This window comes from Uloborus diversus, chromosome 7, assembly GCF_026930045.1.
Source record: "Uloborus diversus isolate 005 chromosome 7, Udiv.v.3.1, whole genome shotgun sequence".
NCBI lineage: Eukaryota > Metazoa > Arthropoda > Arachnida > Araneae > Uloboridae > Uloborus > Uloborus diversus.
In genome coordinates, this window is record NC_072737.1 from 79,776,228 (window position 1) to 79,799,565 (window position 23,338).

A 23,338-nucleotide genomic window follows, 5' to 3' on the forward strand; every position below is an offset into this window, starting at 1 on the left:
AAATTTGAGCTTCATAAAAACAGTATCTTTTTGAGCTTTTATTTAAAATTTTCGTGTTAAACTTCACATTACTGATCATTTCATTAACAGTAATCAACAATTCTAAATTCGAATTTGTATTTGATTAAACCAAAGCTTTTAATGGAATAACTCAATATTTTCTGCCAAGCGAGGAAAAATGTGCAAATCATTTGAGTAACAAGCTTTTTGTTTAGTTTTAAATTAGTTAATACGCTAAATATTGCATGCATTATAAATGCTTTAAATGAATAAACTCTTGAACCATTCAAAATGTCCCTTGAATGAGTGACAGCAAACTGAAATCAAGAAATAGTATGTACTTGAATATGAAGGAAGGGCATTTCAAGCAATCTTAACTAAGAAGTAGGGTCTGGTGGGGTAAAGTGGTCATAAAATCGTAGGTTTTCAACTTTGGTGGATAATAAATACAACAAATTATTTAAACACTTCAACTTTTTTTTGTTGTTATTTTACATTGCATTATTAAAAAACACAGTACATTGAAGTTTAGAAAAAAATATTTTAATTTAATTAGTTTTATAACACTTTCTTTTCCCTTTGTATTTATGACCACTTTACCCCATGGGATGGGGGAAAGTGGTCATAGTTAAAAATAAATGCAAAACCATATTAAATAACCCTAATACAGTGAAACCCCTCTATTACGGACACTAACGGGACAAACTTTTTTGTCCGTAAGAGAGGGGTGTCCGCTTTACAGAGGTTTTTTTTAATTTAATTAACTTTAGTTATTTGTTTATGTTTTTTGAAATCTTAAATGAAATATGTGTGAATTCTACTCTTTCATATGCATAGATTTTTTTTTAATTTACTAGTTTTTACCAACATATACATAATAAACAATTATTTTATCAGGTTAAATTCAAATATTACAGTTTTGCACACTCAAAGAGATTTAAATAACAGGTTCGCATAAAAATTACATACCTAATTTGTACTTTTAAAAAATTGTTCGATTGATGTCTGTTGATATGTTTTGATCGATGAAAGTCTTTCATTTTCGAAATGTATCTTAAGTTCTTGTACCAAGTCTAGTCCTTTAGGATCGTTGTGTTTAATTGAAAATTCCCTGAGTCCATCTAATACACTTAAAGCTTCGTTAACATTTTTAATTGTTTTAACGTCTTCTTTTACGGACAGTTCATCTTCATCGTCATCCTCAACTGTATGATCTTCGTTAATTTCGCGCACTATGCTTGCAATTTTTGTTTCGCTTTCTTCAGTGAAAACTTGGTCGTCGATGGGAGCATAGTCTTCAGCGGTCACATTTGTGAACCCTGCTTGTTGCATTAACGACTGCAAATCGGATCCATCATTGTCACAATCAACTTCGTTGTCAATTTCCTCTGTGGCAGATCCTTTTTTGAATCCAACGCGATTAAAGCAACTTACTATTGTTTCTTTTTTAACTTCCTTCCATGTGTGCTTAACCCAGCTGATTGCATCTAACACATCAATTCTTTTGGACAATTCGCTACTTGTTTTAGTTTCTTCCATTTTATTGATTAAATGCTTCATAACTAGTTGTCTGTATTGAATTTTAAATGCTTGAATTATCCCAGCATCCATAGGTTGGCATTTCGATGTTGTGTTTGCTGGCAAGAAGACTATTTCTATATTTTTCAAGTGAAAGTCTTTGGGATGGGAGGGCGCGTTGTCCATAAAAATAACAATATGCCTTTTTTCTCTCCCCAACTTCTTATCAAAAGTTACAAGCCAATCAGATATGACACTGGTTGTCATCCACGCTCTTCTATTTGAATACCAGTCTACAGGTAATTTTTTTATATCCAGTCCTTTAAAACACCGAGGTCCGGCTGCTTTTCCGATGACAACTGGTTTTAATTTTGTACCATCCATGCTGGCACCCAACAAAACTGTTAAGCGTTCTTTGGAGATTTTGCCACCAGAGCAGTTTTCTTTCCGTAAAGTTAAGGTTTTATCTGGCAGAGCTCTATAAAACAAACCGGTCTCATCAATGTTATAAATGTCACATGGCTCGTAATTTTCAATCAAACTAGGCACTTTCTCAAACCATTTCTCGCAAACGTCTGCATCCACATCCATAGATTCACCACATATTTTTTTAAAAACGATATCATGTCTCGTTCGAAAACGATCTAACCATCCATTGGAAGCTTTGAAATTTTCTATACCCATTTCAGTAGCTGCTTCTTTCGCCTTTTCTTGTAAAATAGGGCCAGAAATCGGAATATTTTTGCTTCTTGCGGACACAAACCATTTAAACACAATTTCATCCACTGCAAGGGCATTACTTTTAGGAAAATCTTTTTTCTTCTCTTGGTTTCCATTTATGAACCATTCTTTCTTAAACTTCTCTTTTCCTTTTAATATACAGCAAATTTGTGTGCGTCCCACACCAAACTTTTCAGCAATGTTCCGTATTCCAATTTTATTTTTTTCTGCGAAATCTATAACTTCAATTTTTTCTTTAAGAGAAAGAGTACGACGCTGACGATGAGTATTCAGAGCCATTTCAATGAGAACGATGAAACAACTGAATGCTTTTACCCTTAAGTTTACTTTATGATATTGCATTGGCTTTACTTTTACTCTCTATAAAATCTTAGACACAACACGCCTGCTTGTTAGTCATCTGAAAAGGAACAAGGCAACGGGGGAGGGTGGGGGTATACAGACAGAAACTTGCAGAATAATCATTTTCTCTTTTCTTTTCTTTTATTTTTGACGATTTGATGATGTTTTTTGGAATGAAAAATGCATTTCGGTGTCAAGCTGAAAATTTTTTGCTACGCAGTAGATGCAAAGTAAAATTGCAAAGAAATATTTTTTTTATCTCCATATAAGCTGGTCGACTTTGCATTAAATGAAGCCTTTCAATGGAGTAGCTATTTAATTCTCAAGTTTTAAATACTGTCCGCAAAAAAGGATATATCAATGTAAATGACTTCGAAAAGGGTGTCCGTGTCCGTATTTGAGGGTGTCCGTACGAGAGAGGTTCCTTATACATTAGGTTTAATGTCTCTCTGCCGGGGAATTAAAAACTGTCCGCATAAGAGGGGTGTCCGCATTAAAGGGGTGTCCGTTAGGAGGGGTTTCACTGTATTTGTATATTTCAGTTATTTTTATGGTTACAAGTATATGCACTAATATATGTGTGTATACACGAGTATATACGTGTCATGTAAACATGAGTAAACACGTTCATATATAAGTAGATACATGTGTACATCAGCTACATGCATGCACGTACCTACTCAAGTATATACGTGCATACACGAGTATATAAGCATGTGTACGTGATTACCTAAAGGAGTGTTGACGTATCTACACGAGTATATATGTGTCATGTTTATATATGTGTCACGTGTATATATGCGTATAAATGAACGTCATATGTATGTATGCACTTGTATCTCGAGTATACACGTGCATACCTGAATATATACGTGTATAGTAGACGTATATACGCATATATGTACAGGTGTACATGTGGGTACATACACAAGTGTACATAAATATATATACGGATATACACGAATAGATTCCTGGATGGTATCCAGTGCGTGTTTGTACGTATCTACTCACGTATATACATGTATATATGGAAGCACGAGTATATAAGTATGTATACGCGTAAACACAATTATATACCTGAAAAGACGTATATACGTACACTTACGTGTATACACCAGTACATATATGTATACACGAGCATATACACTTATATAGATGTATGCCTACAGAGTGAATCCAAGCTCTGGAGCAAAAATTTAAGGGATGTGAGAGGGGAGGATAAAATGCAAAGAATAATAAGGAGCTTATGGTCGCTGACGCGCTACATGCACCCTAAGCCAGAAATTGATGGATGCAAAACAGGTCACAAATTTTTTACACAAAGATGATTTTCCTCAAAATTTTAGTTTTCAGAAATATTTAGAGCACTTGTTAAAAGTTACGGCCCGTAGTAGTTCGAATACACGCATCGCAACAAAGGCGCAGCGACGAATGAAAGTTTTTCAAAAGTCTCGTTATTAAAACAGAGAAGTCTTTGTGATTACGACGCCTGTATTACAGCTGCAGGCCACAAATTTCTTCAATCGCTTTAAAACTTTCTTACGACCTAAAATATTGTGTAAAATTGTCTTAGTGTAACAAATTTGTGACCTGTTTTGTATCCATCAGTCTTTGGCTTTGCGTGCATGTAGTGCGTTAGCATTGTGTTTGTGACCTTACGTTCCTTATGATTCTTCCTTCTTATCCTTCCCTCTAACACCTTTTAAAAATTTTCCCAAGAGTTTAAACTCACCCTGTATACTTGTATATCGTATGCTTGTATGTAAGTGTCTGCTCGAGTACGTAAGTGTACAAATGTGTCTACCTGAGTATATATGTGTTCGTATACATACGAGTAAGAGCAAGTATATACGTGTGTAGTCAAATGTATATCTGCATAGATAAAAAATACCCATATCGCAGATACCCGTATACGTATTTACTGATGCATTTATGTGAATACGTTTATGTACGCGCCTACACGAGTATATGCCTATGCATAAGTATATACTCGTATATTTACCCTACTTACTGTAAAAACAATACATATTAAGTGAAATTAATATTTAATTTATATCTGCCTTATACTTAACTATTAAGTGACATTAGGAGAACAATATTCGTTAAGCCTAATATTATGACCACTTTACCCCATCTTACTGAAATTGTTCTAAAAAATTATCTAAAATATATTCAGCTAACTGCTAATGAGTAAGCGATCTTAAGACATGTAGGGAGCTTCCTGTGTCGTCAATCTGTTCATAATTCTAACAAACAAAATTTCCCAAAGAAGTTAAAAGAGGTGTTTAGATTTTTAAAATTTTCATATTTACACAAAATACTTTTTTTTTACCAAATAAAATTTTGCCAGTTTTGAAATTTTGTATTCAAAATGTAGTTTCTAACTCACCGAACCTAAAATAAAATTTTCACATTTATTCGAACATTTATTGCCAAGCTATAGTCATTTATTTGACGTATGACCACTTTGCCCCATTGACCACTTTCCCCCACCAGACCCTATATCTTTTTATGTAGTTTAACTTTCTTATATTTTCAATTTTATTCCTGTTTTCTGTAGCTTTTCAAACAAACCTCACTGTATACTCTGTATGCAGAATATCATGATAATTATAAAACTTAATTTCATTAGCATTTTTGCAATAAAGAAATGTGTTAGTAAAATTTTGAATTATGAAAGAAAAAATTAAACAAAATAGAGCACTATACTTGTGGTATAATTTCAGGTTGATCAGAAAAGCTCAGGGAAAACTGCTTTACAAGTGGCCAGTCATCAAGGACATTTGGAGATAGTTCGGTTGTTACTGAGTGCAGGTAGTAGCCTAGAAGTTCCTGATGATGATGGAGACACTGCGTTACATTATTCTGCTTTTGGGTAATGTCTGGTTTTTAATTCTAAAATCTTTTAAGCATACCAGGAAAATGAAACAATGAAGGCTATCTAATTAACATTTTCAATCCAAAAGCTTTATTATTTTAGTTTGTGCCTAATAAGTTCATATGTTTCATTTCTTTCTCTCTTTTCTTTGAAAGTTTTTTACCATTACGCTTTCTTTTGTGCTGAAAAAATGTACAAAATGTCAATATTCCAGACTTTAACAAGGTGATTTAGGTTTATTGTATTTTTAAGACAGTGTTTGAACACAAGTAGTGTGTGATGAAAGCAACTGTGTAAAAAAAAATCTAATAAAAAGCATCTGATTTTTAGCAGTTAAAAAAATTCTCTGGAAGTAATTTTATTGCAGAAAAACATTAAATTCTTCTTACATGATATTTTTGTTGTACATATTCTTACAAAACTTTTTGTACCCTTGCTTTTTGCAAGTTAAAAAAAAAAAAAAAACTTTTGAAATTTTTTTGTTTTAATTCGTTGTAATATTTTCTTTTTTCTTTAGTAATCAGCCTGTAGTGATGGATTTACTGTTAAAGAAAGGTTCCGACATAGATGCTGTTAACAAGGCCCGGTGTAGTCCATTGCATGTTGCTGTAAATAAACAGCATCTTGATTGTGTGAAAGTTTTGCTTAAACATCGTTGCAATGTTAATATACAAGTTAGTATTGGTAATAATGTTAAGGCAACATTGCCTTCCGCAAAATTTTCTTGTTAATTTTTGAATTTGATTTTATTTAAAATATCAATGAATCTGATTTGTATTCCCTTATGATGAGATATGTATTAATTAATTTTTAAAAGACCTACTTTCATGTCAATTCTTTGTATATTTACATTATGTTAATTTTGCTATGTATTTTGAAATGACAAGTAAAGTTATTCATAGTTGTAAACATGGTTAATTAGGGGGCTTTCAGTGTGTTTTTTCCTCAACTATAATGCTATCCAGCTCAGTTCTCAGTGCACTGTGATATTCATTAACAAAAGTTTTTTGAGAGCAATGTAGAAAACATATGATTGTATTACAGTTAAAGAACAAATTAGCTAATTAGTAACATAGTATATTGATGTAATAAGTAGGTTATATGAGGACTTAATTTGCATGGGAACTCATAGTAGCTCAGCTTCTGTGGCTTTCGATTTTTTAATTAAGTTTTGTTTATTACTCATACACTATAACCTTAATTTAACAATTTTCAAGGGACTGGAATAAGTTATCGTTAAATCAAGGATATTGTTAAACCAAGGAACATAGACATCTAATACAGTCAAACCCGTACGAGTGAAATGTATCATTAAATTGAGAAAATCGTTCAATTGGGTATCATTAAATCAAAGTTATACTGTAATTCAATCAACTTACAAACGAAAATAAAGTCTAAATACTGTAAGGTCTCTGAACTAGGTTATACATTATTGATAATTTAGTTTTAATTATTTATTCAAAATTTATTTTGTACTGTCTTGCCTACTACTGTAAGCCTTATGCACTTTGCTTTACTTGCAGATATACCCAGATATGTGTACACATAGTAAATTAATTTTAATATTAAAACTAAAGTCATTTGGTTGATGTTTGGGTTGGAATAAAAAACATTAGTTTGTGCTTTGAAAAAATGAGTAATATCTTGTCATTAAAAATAATTAATATCATTTTTGTGGCTTAGTCTGTCATATTTAAATCATATGATAAAATTTTATAGGATTCATATGGAGATACAGCACTACATGATGCCATCAGTAAAGAAAATGTAGAAATTTTAGATTTGCTTATAAACATTCCTGAAATAGATTTTACGCTTAAAAATAAAAGAGGCTTTAATGTTCTGCATCATGCTGCCCTCAAAGGCAATAATTTGTGAGTATTATTACTATTTAGTGTATTCATTCATTTTTTCACTTTGAATAATGTTTGTAGTAATGAGTTTAAACTTAAACAGATGAAATGTGAATTCCTTAAAATATCCTAGTTGTAAATGGCATTTGATTCAAAGGAATGTAATGTTATTTTCTGACCTGTCGGTACTTCTAGCTTAAAGTCTGAAATAATTGTTTTAAAAGCAGTAAGATTTTATGAGTGAAAAAATATTTTATTTAGCAAAAGTATTCTAAAAAATGAGTATGCCATTTGCACTGGTCTGAATTTTTTAAATACATGTGACTGTGGACCTGTCAGTGATCACTGTTTTGCCTCTAGCCACTTTTAAGAATGTCTACAGGTTCCGAAAAAAGTCCCAAATTGAAAATTGATCATGAATGTACCGAAAAAGTCCCAAAAACTTGAACTGAATTACAAAAATTTTTCGTCCAATCCTTCATCAAGCTTTTAAATTTCACTGGTGATGCTTTTTTTCTCCCCAATCTTTCACCCTGCACTCAAATGTATAATGATGATCAAAGTGCAATAAAAGCAAGCTTCTCATTTTCTCTGCATTATTTTATAAGCTATTACTTCCATTAGAAGGTATTGCCATAACATGAAAGTGCTACAGTAGTTCTATAAATGTGTAGTCCTGAAAATTAGTTGAGGCGTTTTGTTATCAGGACACCCAGATTTCACAACACAGAAGGTATAAACTTGAGCGAAAGTAATCAAAGTTTTTGTGAATGCAGTGGCCACCGCATATATAAATCACGTTTATTCTAAGCAGTTTTGATTCCATAAAGCAGCTGATTCAATAAAGTGGCTCGTTCAATAAAGCCAGATATTAGTCTGTTTTTGATGATTTATTCATTAAAGAGGTTTATTCAATTAACCACTGTTTCAGTTAATTGGTGTCTACTGAAACAATTTTTTTTTTTTTTTTGCTTTATAAGCACATCATCCTGTAATGCCACTTCAGTTTTTGTGACCTTTCATGTCATGAAATTTTCTTTTTTAAATTCTATAGACACCCTGCTTTAAAGTCACTTTTTGCAATTAATTCTTATTCTTTGCAATGCTCATAAATAGTTCACAAGCTTTAATTTTAACAATAATTTCTCGCCAAACTTGTAATAGTGAACCAAACCAAAACTAATCCATTTATGTAGTAGCAGAACTTTATGTATGGCAGAACTGTTTTACTTTGTTACAGCCGTCAATGTTTAATGAGGGGTGGGTTTCTTTTAAATTGTGTATTTTTAGCTTTTTAATGCTGTTTGATTTTGCATTTTTGTTTTTGTGTCATTCGTGAGGGATCTTATTTGTAAAAATTCAGTTGCAAGTTGCCGTCTCAAACAGCTGTAATATTTTCTATTTTTATAAAGTCTGTGACTACTAATTTATTTTTGTTACATACATGATTGTATATTGGCAAGTCATGTTCATAGCAAATTCTCATTTTATGTTTATAGTGCTACAGAAAGATTAATCAGCAAATCCAGGCAAATAGTTGATGGTAAAAAGGATGATGGTTTTGCTGCGCTTCATTTAGCTGCCTTGAATGGACATTTTCATGTGTCTGAAACTCTATTAATGCAAGTAAGTTTTTGCATACACAAGTCTTTTATTGAACTTGTTTTTTATTATTGTCATCACTATTATTATACTCTTCCTCTTTTGGTCATAGGGGCATTGTGAAATTGATGTCCGAAATAACAGGAAGCAAACCCCTCTGCTTTTGGCTGTTAGCCAGTGTCATTGTTCCTTGGTTGAGTTGCTTGTTTCTTCGGGTGCGGAGATAAATGTTGAGGATGAAGATGGAGATACAGGATTACATCTAGCTGTTATGAGACAGAACAGTAAAAATGATGGAAACTTAGCAGATGCTCCTTCCATATCAGATGTGAGTGTTATTTTAGTTACCAATTAATTTTATAACCTAATTAGGTGCAGTTAAATGATCATTTGCATAAGTAACTATTGATTTCAGCAACTTTATGTAACAATGTAATGTGAATAATTTTATGGCACTGCTCAAAATGAAATTGTTCTGGGATGCCGTATAATATGAAAGTAAAGCATGTCATATCAAATAGCTATTCAGGGACTCCACTGTCACTTTATAGCATGTTAAGTACTCTGAAGTGAAAAAATAAGATCATAAAAGTTCAAAAGTCCCAAGGGACACAAATTTCAAACCTTAAAATGGCCCTGTCTACAAATAAAAAATTGTTTTTACCTATTGAACTAACTTTTGCCAATTTTTATACATGTGTGTAGTAAATTTGAATGACTTAAATGTAAAGATAAACAATGAGACTTCCTGTAAAGTAAAAACGAAAAATATTTTAACAATTAACATGAATTAATTTTCATTATAGCTGTATTAAAGTAGCTTTATTAGAAGATTCTATATTTTGTATATAATAAAATATTATCTGAAATTTTAATTTACTTTAAAAACCTTCAGTCATACCAGTTAGATGCAAATGAAGTCTTACTAATTAAATGTGAATAAAAGTAGTATTGTAATATAAAATGAGTAGTAAAATTGAATAATTTGAACATTTATTATTTGTTTAATTGATTTGACGAAGGATTTCCTCATATACTTATGTGATATGCAATTAATAATATTCAAAGCTTTTCATCACTATTAGTTTTTAGAAGTATATTTTTTGTTGAAAGGTTCCAGGTTGAAAACAGCATCCTTTGGATACATAAAGAGCATGGCTGAAAGACCTGCAATAACAAACATTTTAATGACTAGACATGCGGGGAAACATGTCAACTCTTTTCCTGAAATCTCTTTGTTATAAAGTGAATAAAGATAGTGGTTTTCATGTGTTAAGTGATTAAATTAGATATAAATGAGGTAGGAATTCAATTTAGTTTAACTGTAATGTGAATGGCTCACTGTGACTCAACAAAGCGTATAAAAGTTGTCTGTTTTAATATTTTCTTCTGAGAAAAGACCTTTTCTCAGCAATTTTGTAATAAGTAAAATATGACTTACTTTCAAATATTTTTACAGAGTAGTTCTCTGTCGATTTTTTTTCCTGCATTGTTTAGTAATCTTAAATTGATCTTTTTCCCTTATGCATGTGAAATGTTCTTTCTTTCAGATATTATCTCACATTGGTAGTTTAAACATCGAAAAGAGTTTTGGGCTTGCTATTGCTTGCTTTTTAGCTCAAGAAGGAGCAGATTTAAACCACAAAAATCGGAAAGGAAAAACTCCTCTTGAACTTGTGCAAAATCCTGTCATCCTAGATTTGCTGAAGCATTATTCAGAAATAAAAAAGTACGATTTTACTTATGATCATTCAGTTTTTTTCTATATTTTAGTTTATAAATATTATGAAATGGATTTCTTTACTGATCAAACAAAATACATATTTAGGGGAACTTTTTTTAGCCATAGAACAAGGTTCAAGGTGGTGCATCGATTTCTTTAGTACACAAAACATGTTTTCTCAAGGTCATTTCAAAAGCTTGAATAGTAAAATGGTTTCAAGTTAAGCAAAATGTTTACTAAAGGCCGTACTTAAACAAATATTTTTAGCAAGAGTACTAGGAAAGTTGTTTTCCTTAAGCTTATTTTCAAGCAATGAAATTTCATGATTAAAAACTGACTGTGTTTCATATTCCTTTGATTCTGATTGCTTGAGAAACACTAACACCAATAAAAAACTCTTTTACAAAGGCAAGATGAAAAATCTTGTAAGGACCTTGAATTACGGAATTCACGCCTTTTATCATAGATCATAGTATAACAATAGGAACCAATTTTAATATTAATATCCAAAAATTTAAAAAATTTTTTATTAAAACTTGTCTTTTTTATTGTTAAGTAGTTTGATAGATTTTTTACTAAATTCAAAAAAGTTTGAAAAATTAATGCCTTAGTAAGTCATCAATGTATCTGCAACATGCAGGTGCAGAAGCAGGATTTTCAATGGAGAATTCTTTCATTGTATTAGAAATACAAATTTGACGACCAGCATCATGCTCTAGGCCCACCTAGGCAGGTCCTAGTCAGTTTATTAGTCCCCAATGAAGGTTAATGGTCCTGTTCAAGCTACCCATTCCCTTGCTCATTATTGCCTCTTCCGGTAAGCTGTTCCGGTAAGCTGTCCCCAATGAAGATTAATGGTCCTGTTCAAGCTACCCATTCTCTTGCAACTATTTAATCCATTAACAACTTTCATTTTGATAAATTTAATTATCAAAACATTACAGAAAAAGGTTTGCTAATGTGGAGCTAAAACTAGCTCCCATTGAAATACCATTCATTTGTTGAAAACTTAAATTACCATTTTTGAAAAAAAATATTAAAGATACAATATTTTTAAAAAAATTAAGTAAATGTTCCTCATATGTTTTATTTTCTTTTACTTATACAAATTCACTACTAATTTTAGCATTTTTGTTGTCTTAAATGTTTTAAACCTAGCTTTCTGCAATGAATTTTAAAAGTTTAATTTCAGCTTCCATAGGTTTACATTTTGACATGATACTTGCTAGCAAGAAGATGGTCGCATTATTTATTTATTTTTTTTAAATGAATTCAAGTTGTCTATAAAGAACACAATATGCCTCCTTTCTCTAGCAAACTTTTCATCCAAAGTCACAAACCTAACTATACTAATATTGGGTCACTGGTTGTTATCCAAGCATGCTTCAAATCCTTTCGTTTAAAGCATTGAGGTCTGGCTGCTTTGTGGATGAAAATAAGCTTCAATTTCATGCCATCTATGCTGGCTCTGAACAAAATTAAACACCTTTGGAAAATTTCACCCCGAGTTTCTTTTTGTCCGTTAGGACAAAGTTTCATCCTGTAGAGCTCTATAAACAAGTGGATTTCATCAACTTTATAAGTCTAACAAACTTTTTAACATTTAATTATTTTATTCTCAAAATTCATTTATTTTTTCTGAAATAATTTCTTCGCAAGAAAAGATATATCAATGTAAATTATTTCCAAATTAGTGTCTGTGTCCGCTTCTGCGGGTGTTCGTACAAGAGAGGTTTCTAATACATTAGGTTTTTTGTCTTAGTGTCGGGGAATTAAAAACTTCTCATAAGAGCGGTGTTGACATTTGAAGGGGTCCATTAAGAAGTGTCTCACTGTATATAGTTCTACTGTATGAAAATGCTGCACATTTTTGAAAAATTAGTAATTTTATTTATATTTTTTTCTTAGAGCTCAGGCACAATCTTTGCCTATGCCTGCTGAAGGATCTGAAATTCTTCAACCTGAACCTCAACTGCCTGAACAGGAATGTGTTATATGCTCAGAAGTACCAGGAATTGTTACTTTTGAGCCATGTAATCACAAAGTTACTTGTGAAGAATGTTGTCTCAGGATGAAAAAGTGCATTATTTGCCAAGAGATAATATTGAAAAAGACATCAAGTGGTAAGAATGCTGCTCTTGATTTTATGAAATACTATGCACTTTTAGCATTTGGCATGCTTTCAATGTTATAATTTCTTAAGTATAATTTTTAGTTTCAAAATTCTAGCTTGTAGAGAAATTTATATGCTCCTTTAAAGGGATTTTTTTTTTTTGGGGGGGGGGGGGGGGGAGGGGGTTGTTTCTTAAAAGCTATCATAAATTTTAGAATTTTTTTTTTAACCTTTATCTTTGCAAACAGCTCTTAATTGTTCCTATAGACATGTAAAACATTGTAATCTTTATTACTTTCATGCAATTGAATAAAGTATTTATTCTGTGTAGTAGAATGTCTAATAGCTTGTCTAAATTTTCGAACATTTATGGTGTGAATAAAGAAATTTCGCTTAATGCAACCATGTTATTTTTATGATATGTGTTGGACAAACTGTACTACTGATTGCAGGTTTTTATTGAATTTCTGAAAAAAAATTGCAGGAATGCTTATATTATTGTTCTAAACTTATGATCATACAGGAATGTCCTGAAATTTGAGTCTAATATTTTGAAATTTGCCAGAAAAAAAGGAGCATGAGTTAAATTGCTATCTGTTCCCAGGCAAATTAAGCCCTAAAGAATTTTTGACTGAAGATATGACATTTAATCATCATTTATTTTAAAGAGGATTTACAGGCTATGGAATCCATTTTTAAAATGCTTATCCTTGCTCATTTTTGTACAATAAAACATGAAATCCAGTGGTCAATTTTTGATGCTTACAGCCGAAAGAAACCTCCAAATGAATATCTTGTAGCAACAACACCTTCAGAGGGCTAGTAGTATCAAAGCTCCAACTCAAACTGTTTGAAACTGATGCTATCACATTAATTTGTTGTTTAAGTCTTGCAATCCAAAATAGGGCTCCTCGCAGATCTGTGGTTTGTTTCATTTTTAACGATTCACCATGCTGACCGTAAAACGTGGATGCAAGAACATCTCATAGATGGAAAGAGTAAGAGTTAAAAATATGTGCTCTCCACATACTATTCATAACCTGACCATAGGAGGATTTTGTCTTTGGAATTTTCTTATTTTTATCCATCATTTTATCACAGGCATTATGTGCACAGGCACTTGTCTTCCTTTTTAAAAATGTGCTAAAAATGCAGAAATCCCTTTAAAATTTAACGTAAAAGTTCATTTTATCCACGTAACACTTCTGCCTGTGTCTAGCACGGGCAGATGTTACCAGCAAATTTGCATGTGACCCTGTCTGGCACAGGCATTCTTATATTTTGGGTTATTTTATTTCTAACTATCGGTACACGCACAGCTTTGCCCATAGTAGAAAATTAAAAGGTCATTTGGTTCGCCTGTATATTTACAGATTATGCATGATAAATTTCTCGCCAATTTACTAATTTAATTTGCTCGCCCACGTTATGGTAGTTTGCTCGTCCACCTTATGGTAATTTGCTCATGCACGTTATTTTAACTTGCTTGTCCATGTTATGATAATTTGCTCAGTAAAGTGTTCTTAAAATTGGAATAGAAAAAGAACAAAGTCAAGTTTTCGAAAAAATTCTGCGAGGTGCACACCCTCATGCGACAAACTAGTTTGTGGCACATTTCATGAAAATTTGGTCTAGGCGCTATGCCCATCACAGACATCTTGACAGAAATCCAGACTTTTAGCTTTATTATTAGTAAAGATGCTTGTCTGAGTTCCGCTCTAGTAGAAATAGATAGACTAGATAATTATTGAACTTAGTTACTATACTGGCACAACTATACAGCATTTTGGTATGGGAAAGGTAATATATATATATATCTATTTCTAATGCCAAACACAATTTTCAGCAATTCTTATGCTTGTAAATATGACAATTTGATTATAATATTTTGAAATTTAAAATAAATATACAAAGAACTAGTTTACAGTTTGTTTTTATAAGAATTTTGTATGACTTTCACCTCCCCATCCCTCCCCTCCCCCATTCTGGTCACGCCCCTCCTACAACAGATAATGTAAAAAATAACTTATAGTATAACTATACAGTCATTTTTTGTCCAAAAAAAAATCCAACTTCTTTTGCCAGTTTTTAGGAAAAAAAACCTTATGCTTTTTTGTGTATTTGAAAAAAATCTTTCTTTTGGAAAATATTTGTCAATAATGTGTTTTTTTTAACCAAATATGTTTACAATTCTTTAGTTAAATCAGCCGTTGAGTTTGACAAGGTTAAAATCATTAAATCTTATAACTCAAGTATGGAAAAAAATGACTTGCATATGCTTGGACTTAAAATCATTAGATGAATCCTCAAAATTATACAGTACTCTGGAGATTTAAAAAATCATACATACCTGTTGACATTCTGAAGTCTGATATTGAGGTCAATTATTTTTCTTTTTATAATTCAAACATTTATAAGATCTTCAGTATGCAATTTCATTTTTGTCTTATATGAAGTAAATACTTAATTTATGATGAGAAAATAAAAATTATTTCTGCATTAACAGGTGGTCGAGTCTTGTCTTCTAAAGGTCGTCAAGCTAGTGTAGAAAGGCTTCGCTACCTAGAAAGCAAGATTCAAGAAATTGAAGAAGCTCATAGTTGTTCTATTTGCATGGAAAGGCGTCGAAACGTAGCTTTTATGTGTGGACATGGAGCGTGTGTAGTGTGTGCTCATACTTTGAAAACTTGTCACATGTGCCGTAAACCTATTACTAAAAAGATTAATTTATATTAATCTTAATGCTGAGAGTGAATGCTTGCAGGAAATGCAAATATTCAAAAAGAACTGGACAGATAACATTGTGGTGTTACTGTTATTGAATTCAAGTTATTTATGATGTTTTATTTTTTAAGAGTTTTATTACACTTGTTTTCATTATTTATACACATTTGTAGTTATACTATGATTATTTTTTACTAGAAACTTTGACTTGTACCCTTTCACAGGTATGAATTTGAAAAATATTGACTAAGTTGTGTATTCAGTGCATCATTGCTTAGATTGAATGACAAGGACTTTTTCTATGCAGTCTAAAAAGATTCTTTAATTTTTTACTGGTATTGTTTTGTGTTTTAGAAATTTTTTTGGAATGCAATAAAAGTAATTTACACTCCTCCCTCCCCATCTTATGTATAGAATAGTTGCAGTAAGAAAAAGCTAAAGTAAATGAAACTGTACTCTGAAACAAATTACTGAATTCAAAATTATTCAAGAAGTGAATAATTTATTGACAATGATTGATGGATTGCAAACTGTAGTACAGTGGAATTATCATCGATTAAACAGAAAGGAAAAACAATTTTTTTCCCCTGAGAAAAAATGCTGTTTCTTTGTTAAAACATGGAGAAAGAGATCTCCCCCCTCCCTCTAAATTAAACTTATTTATTATTTGTTGAAACAGAAACAAAAAGCAGACTTCTTTTTATCAAAAAAAAAATCTATGTGTTAAAAAAAGGAGAATTTTTCCTTTTTTAGAGGGCCCTTATACATTTGTTGAAAGAAAAAGAGAAAAAGAAGCATCTTGCATAAATGCATCTATTCTTTTAAGTTCTTCACATTTTAATACAAAGAAAGTATCTTTTTAAAATGCAACCTTTTAATATACAGTTTTTAAATAAAAATATTCGAGTTGAAATGAAGAGTATTTTATTCATTCATTTAGGAATGTTTTAATTTGGCCGTTAAAATTGTCACATTTACTGTAAATAGATTTTAATATCAATTTAATTAATAAAAATTTTATTTGTGTTGAAAATTTAGCTGTATAATCAAAACTCATTGAAACATCTCTTTACAAAACAGAAGCAATATTAAATTGCTTTGAGATTTTTTTTTTTTTTTACAAATATTTATATGCTGGATTATCCCATTATTGCCTTCCTTCTAAAAATATCTGTCCAGTTCTTTTTATTTTAAGGATCAGCTACAACTACACTATTTTGCTCTCAAATTTTACAGACTAGTTCAAGCCGAAGAGTCAATTCCACAACATTTGTACATTGTGTGGAATGAAAGTGCAAGACTTTTGAATTTTGTAAAATTGAAACTACATATCTTTGCTGAAGTTCTTGCTATTTTTAGTTGATCCTTTGAAATATCTACTAACGTTGCGTGTTTGTATCTTCTTGCATTCAGGTTTTACTAGTACTGGAGAAGCTGGTAAAGCTCATTACAAATTTGATATGTACATTATTGTTTAATATTACGTCTATTTTTAATTCATTTGAATGTATTTTTCAAATGATTGCTTTTGTACATGTTTTGAAAATTTTAGTTTTTTCTCTCATTTATAAATATATTCATATTAGCATCTAAAAAAAAGTTATATTCAAAGAATATTTTATTACTATATTTATTGTTTGAAAATGCTCTTTTGAAGATTAGTTTTGGAGACATTTTAAATTAAAATCTGTCATTCATCTATTGATGTTTTGTAAATAACATTCTCATTTTGACAACTTCTTCCAAGCTTTTTTTTAAAAAAATTTGTTATATAATATGAATAATATATTTTGTTTTAAAACGTTCTATTACATTTTATAGGCAACACTCTAAATTGAACCGTGGTTGGGTTGAACATAATAACTTTGGCTGTACTGTGCAATCCAACATTGATTGTAAATTACGTTGAGTACTCGGCATTACTAATGACACTTAAAACAAAAATAAGTTTTTTTGAGCGCTAACTTAATGACATCGTTTTTTCATAATCAGATTCATAATGCTCAATGCAACTATATTTTTAATGAAATTTTCTTGGTTTTTCACTTTTATTTTCCTCTTCAAGCAAAATTAGTACCTAAACATATAAATTTCATTCACTATAAGTATTTATATGAACATTGAACGTTTTAAAATTTATATTAAAAAGGTATAAAAAGTTATTTTAATTCACATCTTGACGTGTCCTATTTCTTGGAAAATATACAGGTAATGTTTTTTACGTAAAAGATCCAATTTTAATAGTGGAACATGTGTGTTTTCATTTTATTCATGCAATTTTTCTAGTTTTGCAGTTAAGTTTCTCCTATCTGTTCATATATGTCAAGTTGTATTTGCAAGTTACGTCCTATTCCATTTAGAACTTGATAATTCTGAACATAAAATTGTGCTACATTTTACATTACAAAATTTATGGATGCTTCTATCTGATGTTGTAAGTTTGATATTTCTTTTAAAAGAAAAACTTGATTTGAAACATTAATCTAAACCAGGGGATCTCAAAAAATAACGTACATAAAACTACTACAACATTATAAAATCAGTAAGGTACTGTCTCTTGTTATTAAATATTTGAAGAGACAAAAATTCATGTTTATTTTACTAGTTACTTAGAGATAAAACTTTGGGGGGTCACCAAAATACGTAGTCTAAAAAAGGGGTTGCAATATTTAAAAGTTTGAGAACCCTTGATCTAAACTATAAGTTTTTTTTTTACTGATATGTGTGATAGCCATTGAACTTTGAATGCAATGAACAGTACATAATTCATATATCTCTCCCAGCGTAATTTTTGTAAGACATGTTTTAGCAATTGTTATGGCAGTGAATGAAACAAGTTATTCATATCAGTATTTTCACCCATTTTGTGATCTTTTTATTCCTAAGTAGCTGTGTCTGAACAAATTTGTTAATTTCTATGTACAAGTTTACATTGTGGAAAGGTAATATTTTAAGAAATGTATGTGAGACATTTTGTATGACTGACACATTTGATTGATCTATTTGCATCATATAGGTATAAAACATTTCAGTAAAAATATGAATTCTCTTTTTCCTGCCTATTTTTTTAAGCACGGAAGAGCCTCATTGTTCTGCTCCTTGATAGTGCCATCATGTCCCTGTTCTAAGAACTATATTTCAAAATCCTTTTTTTATTTCATGTGAGAACTCTGTATAGTTCCTTTTTTTAGAAATGGCATCTACTGCTGCATTCAAAGATCTTTATATTGCAAGAAAAGTTCTGCTACCTATCCACCTTTCTGAGTTGATTGTAGTTATGCTGTAGTCAGTGGCGTCACTGCAGGGGGGGGGGTCCGCCCGGGTGTCACCCGTCTGGGGGCGACACCCAAAGGGGAATTTCAAGTTTTTGAAAAATAAAAAGCAAAAATACATTTTTAAGACTACAAATTTGAAATTTTTCTGGGGGTGGAACCCCCACTTCACATCGTGGAGTGAATATTATACTCAAGATTGGGTTCATATTGTCAAAACTTAGACCTGTAGGGATTTCCTTTTAAACCAAAACACTGAAACTCATTATTTTACTCTGTATTTGAGATACGTTTGAAATAATTAAGAGGCCATCAATTTCATACACCCCGTCACTTTTTAGACTTTGCATTGGCTCTGCACATGTGCATCTAAGGCAAGTAGTATAAAAAGCGTTCATAGGTTTTATTTGTCCTTTGTACATTAACTCACTTAAAATTTCATAATAACACAAATGTATAGCTGTTTCTGAAAAGTTTGATTTTTATGCTTTTACAGAACATTACTTTTTTTTTTTTTTTGCATTTGTAGCGGGAAGGGGGGGGGGGAGAACATTACAAATCACTTCCCTGGGTTTCACCCATGCCAGATATGCGACTGGTATTGTTAGTTTTTTAATACATTTTATTTAATACAGTTGAAAAAATTGTTCTATTTTAGGTTTAGTCTATTAGTTCTGTACACTAGCGCAGCTAAGTTTACCTTCTGGAAGATTTTTTCCTTCTTTAATCAAAATTGTCTTTACATGTTCACAAGCTACTGTATTGTTATCAGCAATAATGTTCAAACCAAGACATGTGGAGGGAACCCCCTTTCCCCCTGCTGCACCACTGGCAGTGTACGGTATTAGTCTTTTTAAAATTACCTGAGGTAAAAAAGAATCATTTTACTGTTACCATGTCATGATGCAGAAGTAAAATATGTTCTCAGGAACGGACAAACATTTTGAAATATTAGGCACTAGGAAAAAATTTTGCCACCAAATTGTTTCTCACAATTTATTTGGAAACTTCACTGGAAACAGCTTCTGAAAAATGATTGCTCTAGCTGTCAAAGTATTTTTTTTAGTCCTCCAGAAAACTATTATGAAATGAAGGTCTCTTGACATGAATGTGATATGCCACATGTGGATTTTTCAATAGGTCAATTTCGACTTAAAAAAATATTTGTAGAATTTTTCAAAGGTTTTATACATTCTATATACTGCAATACTAAAACGAGATACATTTTCCCCCAAGTGACATAATCCATTGTGATGTTTATTTCAATTTTAGTTATGAGAAACAAAAATTTTGATCGAAAAACCTACTCCCTGTGACTTGTCACATTTCTGTCCCCAGCCCTTCAAATATAACATTTTTTCAGTTACATGCAGTTGATTTCAGATTCGTTGTTTTGGAATATTTATTTTATCTTAAGCTGTTTATAGTTCTACAAAATCAAAAATATGAGAACTGTGGGAAGATAAAATATGGTAGAATGTAACTAACTATAATGATTGCAGCTACTTGATCTCTAAGCAATGCATTGACCTTTTAAACTATTTTTTAAAGCAATATGGAGTTCAACCAATTTGATTTTAGAATTTTATGGTTCAGTATGACTGTGTTTGCATAACTCGACTGATAGCTACTGGTGGTTTGATCACATGACACCTAATGACGTCAGCGGTTACTAACCGGTTGTTCACCAACCAGTGCTTCATCGAACGCTTTCGGTTGATCACCAGTTACTTGCGCATAGGAATCACATGCAGGTGAAAAATACTTATTAATGGCCAAAAATGTCACATGGTTCAATCAACTAGATTAAATTGTGGTCGACCGGTAGATCAACCAGTGAGGCTGATAGAATGACATCAATAGCAAACAGTTAACTGGTAGCTCTCATAGAACACTGGGGTTACTCGCCGGTCGACTGGTTGAGGTATCTGAACGCAACCTGTGTGTATTTTACATGCTTTAACTTCCGTGAGTCATAAATAAAATGCTTGATACCGATGCTCAGTCTTAGAGTTGCAAAACATGAACGCCCTCCACTTATAGAAAAATGTTTCATGGCAATCAGAAATGTGTATTTTTTCAAGCACTTCTGAGCAAATACGAAGAAACGTTTCCCATATTTGAGTTGCCCAGAAAGCCATTATGTGCAAATGATGCAGATGGGTTAATTATGAAGTTTGAACAAAATATTTGTCCTCCTTATTCATTTATCAACTTTACAGCAACAGCCGGGATCTGCTTACCCGCAGACCCCACAGTAGGTTAGGCCCTTATATCCTTATTACAATTATCCTTAAGGGGCCCAACGGCTCAAGAAATTGAAAACAAAACCTAATACTGCGACGTTGCAAATATACTTAAGGGGCCCAACGGCTCAAGAAGTTGAAAACAAAACCTAATACTGCGACTTAATAGCGTTGCAAATACACACTGCTGGCCCTACATTTTTTATTGCAGGGGGGCTCAAAATTTATAGATCCTTGCCTGTACACCAGAGTAATCTTTCACTCATGTATCACTTCTTTTATTCATTGTTCCCAATTGTATGTCAAATTTCGAAATTATCAACTGAAAGTATAGAAAAATCGACTTGCTTTTTATCTAATTTCATTTATGCTGCATTTTGTGTTTCTGAAAAATCGTCTATCAAGAAAGGTGTGATCATAGAAGTGCATGTGAAATCACTATGGTCATATGAAACACCTGGAACCAAAAGGATATAAGTGCCAAATTAAAAAATTTGATGTAACTAGTACAAATGGTTGGAGAAATTATTTATTTTGGGCTAAGATGGTGCCTTTTGCCCTAGCTGGTGCTGCTGTACAACATGATTAGGGGGGGGGGATTGCAATAAAAACCTGCCTACAACTTTGCCCCAGTTTTGCTCAAAATTAAAGAAAGCTCACTTAAATCCCCCTTTTTTTTCTGACATATAAGGCAGTGAGAAACAAAAGGATGTAAGTGGACATTTTCAAGTTTTGAGAAAAACTTTTTGAAAATAGCGGTCCGATGTAGACTTTTATTGAAATGTTTTTCTAAATCATGTTGTATAGCAGCACCTGCCCAGGCTATTAGTACTATCTGTTGCCCAAAGACAGAGGAGAGGTTCCCCTATCAATTGTGCTGGTTATCTCAAAATTTTCAATTTTGGCTCTTACATCCCTTTGCTTCTCATTGCCTCGTATTTTACCTGTTGCCATTTTCCATGAAATGTAGCATAACTACAACTCTTAAATGTGAATCTTTTTTTTCTTTTATCATTAACTTTTTTGAACCTCACATAGTGGACTTTATTTTTTAGACTTATTTCTGACTTCATTTTAGTTGAGCAGATCAAAATTATTGATTTTGAAGTAGAAGTTATAAAAATATGTGAGAACCCAAATGTTACTAAAATATCAGCTAGACATTTTGAAATACTGCTGAATCACTGAAAAGATTTTTGGAGACCAAATGCTTTTCAAAAGGTGTTGTTCTTTCTACATTTTTTTCTTGTTCTTAGACATTAAGCTGATTTGATTTTAAATGAAGGTGAGTTTCATTTATATGCCTCTCTCGTCTATCTTTCAGCCTGTCCTTTATGCAGATGCATAGTGAGAAATTACTGTATTTATATTCATGCTCTTTATTTTTATGGTTTTGATTTCTATTGATTACTTTTTGTAATTGTAATAGTTATACTTCTAAGGAAATACATAATTAATATTATACATTAAACTAAATTCAAATGCTACATTTGGCTGAAAATTTTGGAGGACTTTCGTAGAAAAACAATCATTGTTTGGTATTTCCTTTCTGAAAATAGAAACCCTTCTTATGGTTCATACAAATTATTATGAAATTGAACTTTTTTTTTTTGAAGTAAATCATAATGTTGTGCATGGGGCCTTACATTTTCATAAAAAGGATTACTTTATGTAATCTTTAATTTTTCTAAAATTATGTTTTGAATTTTGCATGTTTGAAGTTATTTTATTTTGTTAATTTCTAAAAATGTTGTCAAAATTACATTCAAGTCCCATTTTTTAGAACCTTTTCTTATAAATTCTAAACTCTTTTGTAATACTGTGAAGTATTTGAACAGTGGTGCTATTGAACTTTTCAGAGCAGTATTTGCAAAAGTTTGTCAGTCATTTAGGAAATTTATCTGAATAAACAGATAATCTGAGGTTTAAAAGAGAAAATATAAACGATAATTTATGCATTGCAAGTAATAACTATAAATGCAGCATATATTATTTTTATTGATTATTATTTTACTTAGACCTGATGCTTTACCAAACTGTTGAATATAGACCAATATTTATGATGTCATATAATTAAAATTTTATGTTTGTTACTTGTTATATTTCTATTAAATATGTACATTACAGTTTAAAAAGTACTAAAAATTTGATTATCATTATTTTATTTAATACGTGTTGCCCCTTTTTCCGATGAAATAAATTTCTAAATCTAATAAGGGAGAAAACTCAAACTAGGCATGTAAAGAAGAAGAATATGATAATGAGAATTCGAAAATATTTTCTCAAAAGCTACTATTTGCATTGTATGCTGATATGTTTCATTCAA

At 31.4% G+C, this 23,338-nt stretch overlaps 1 protein-coding gene across 1 annotated transcript in view; it reads left to right on the forward strand.

Moving 5' to 3' along the window:
* The window catches only part of LOC129226412 (E3 ubiquitin-protein ligase MIB2-like), a 90,079-nt gene extending 73,634 nt beyond the window's left edge, over positions 1-16,445 (forward strand). Inside the window, exons 11-18 of the mRNA XM_054861012.1 lie at positions 5,328-5,476; positions 5,997-6,153; positions 7,199-7,353; positions 8,832-8,958; positions 9,047-9,262; positions 10,485-10,663; positions 12,566-12,780; positions 15,277-16,445. Coding sequence (XP_054716987.1) covers positions 5,328-5,476; positions 5,997-6,153; positions 7,199-7,353; positions 8,832-8,958; positions 9,047-9,262; positions 10,485-10,663; positions 12,566-12,780; positions 15,277-15,506 — 1,428 coding nt within the window. The 3' untranslated portion in view covers positions 15,507-16,445. The remainder of the gene's footprint in view (positions 1-5,327; positions 5,477-5,996; positions 6,154-7,198; positions 7,354-8,831; positions 8,959-9,046; positions 9,263-10,484; positions 10,664-12,565; positions 12,781-15,276) is intronic.
* The last annotated feature ends 6,893 nt before the right edge of the window (positions 16,446-23,338 follow it).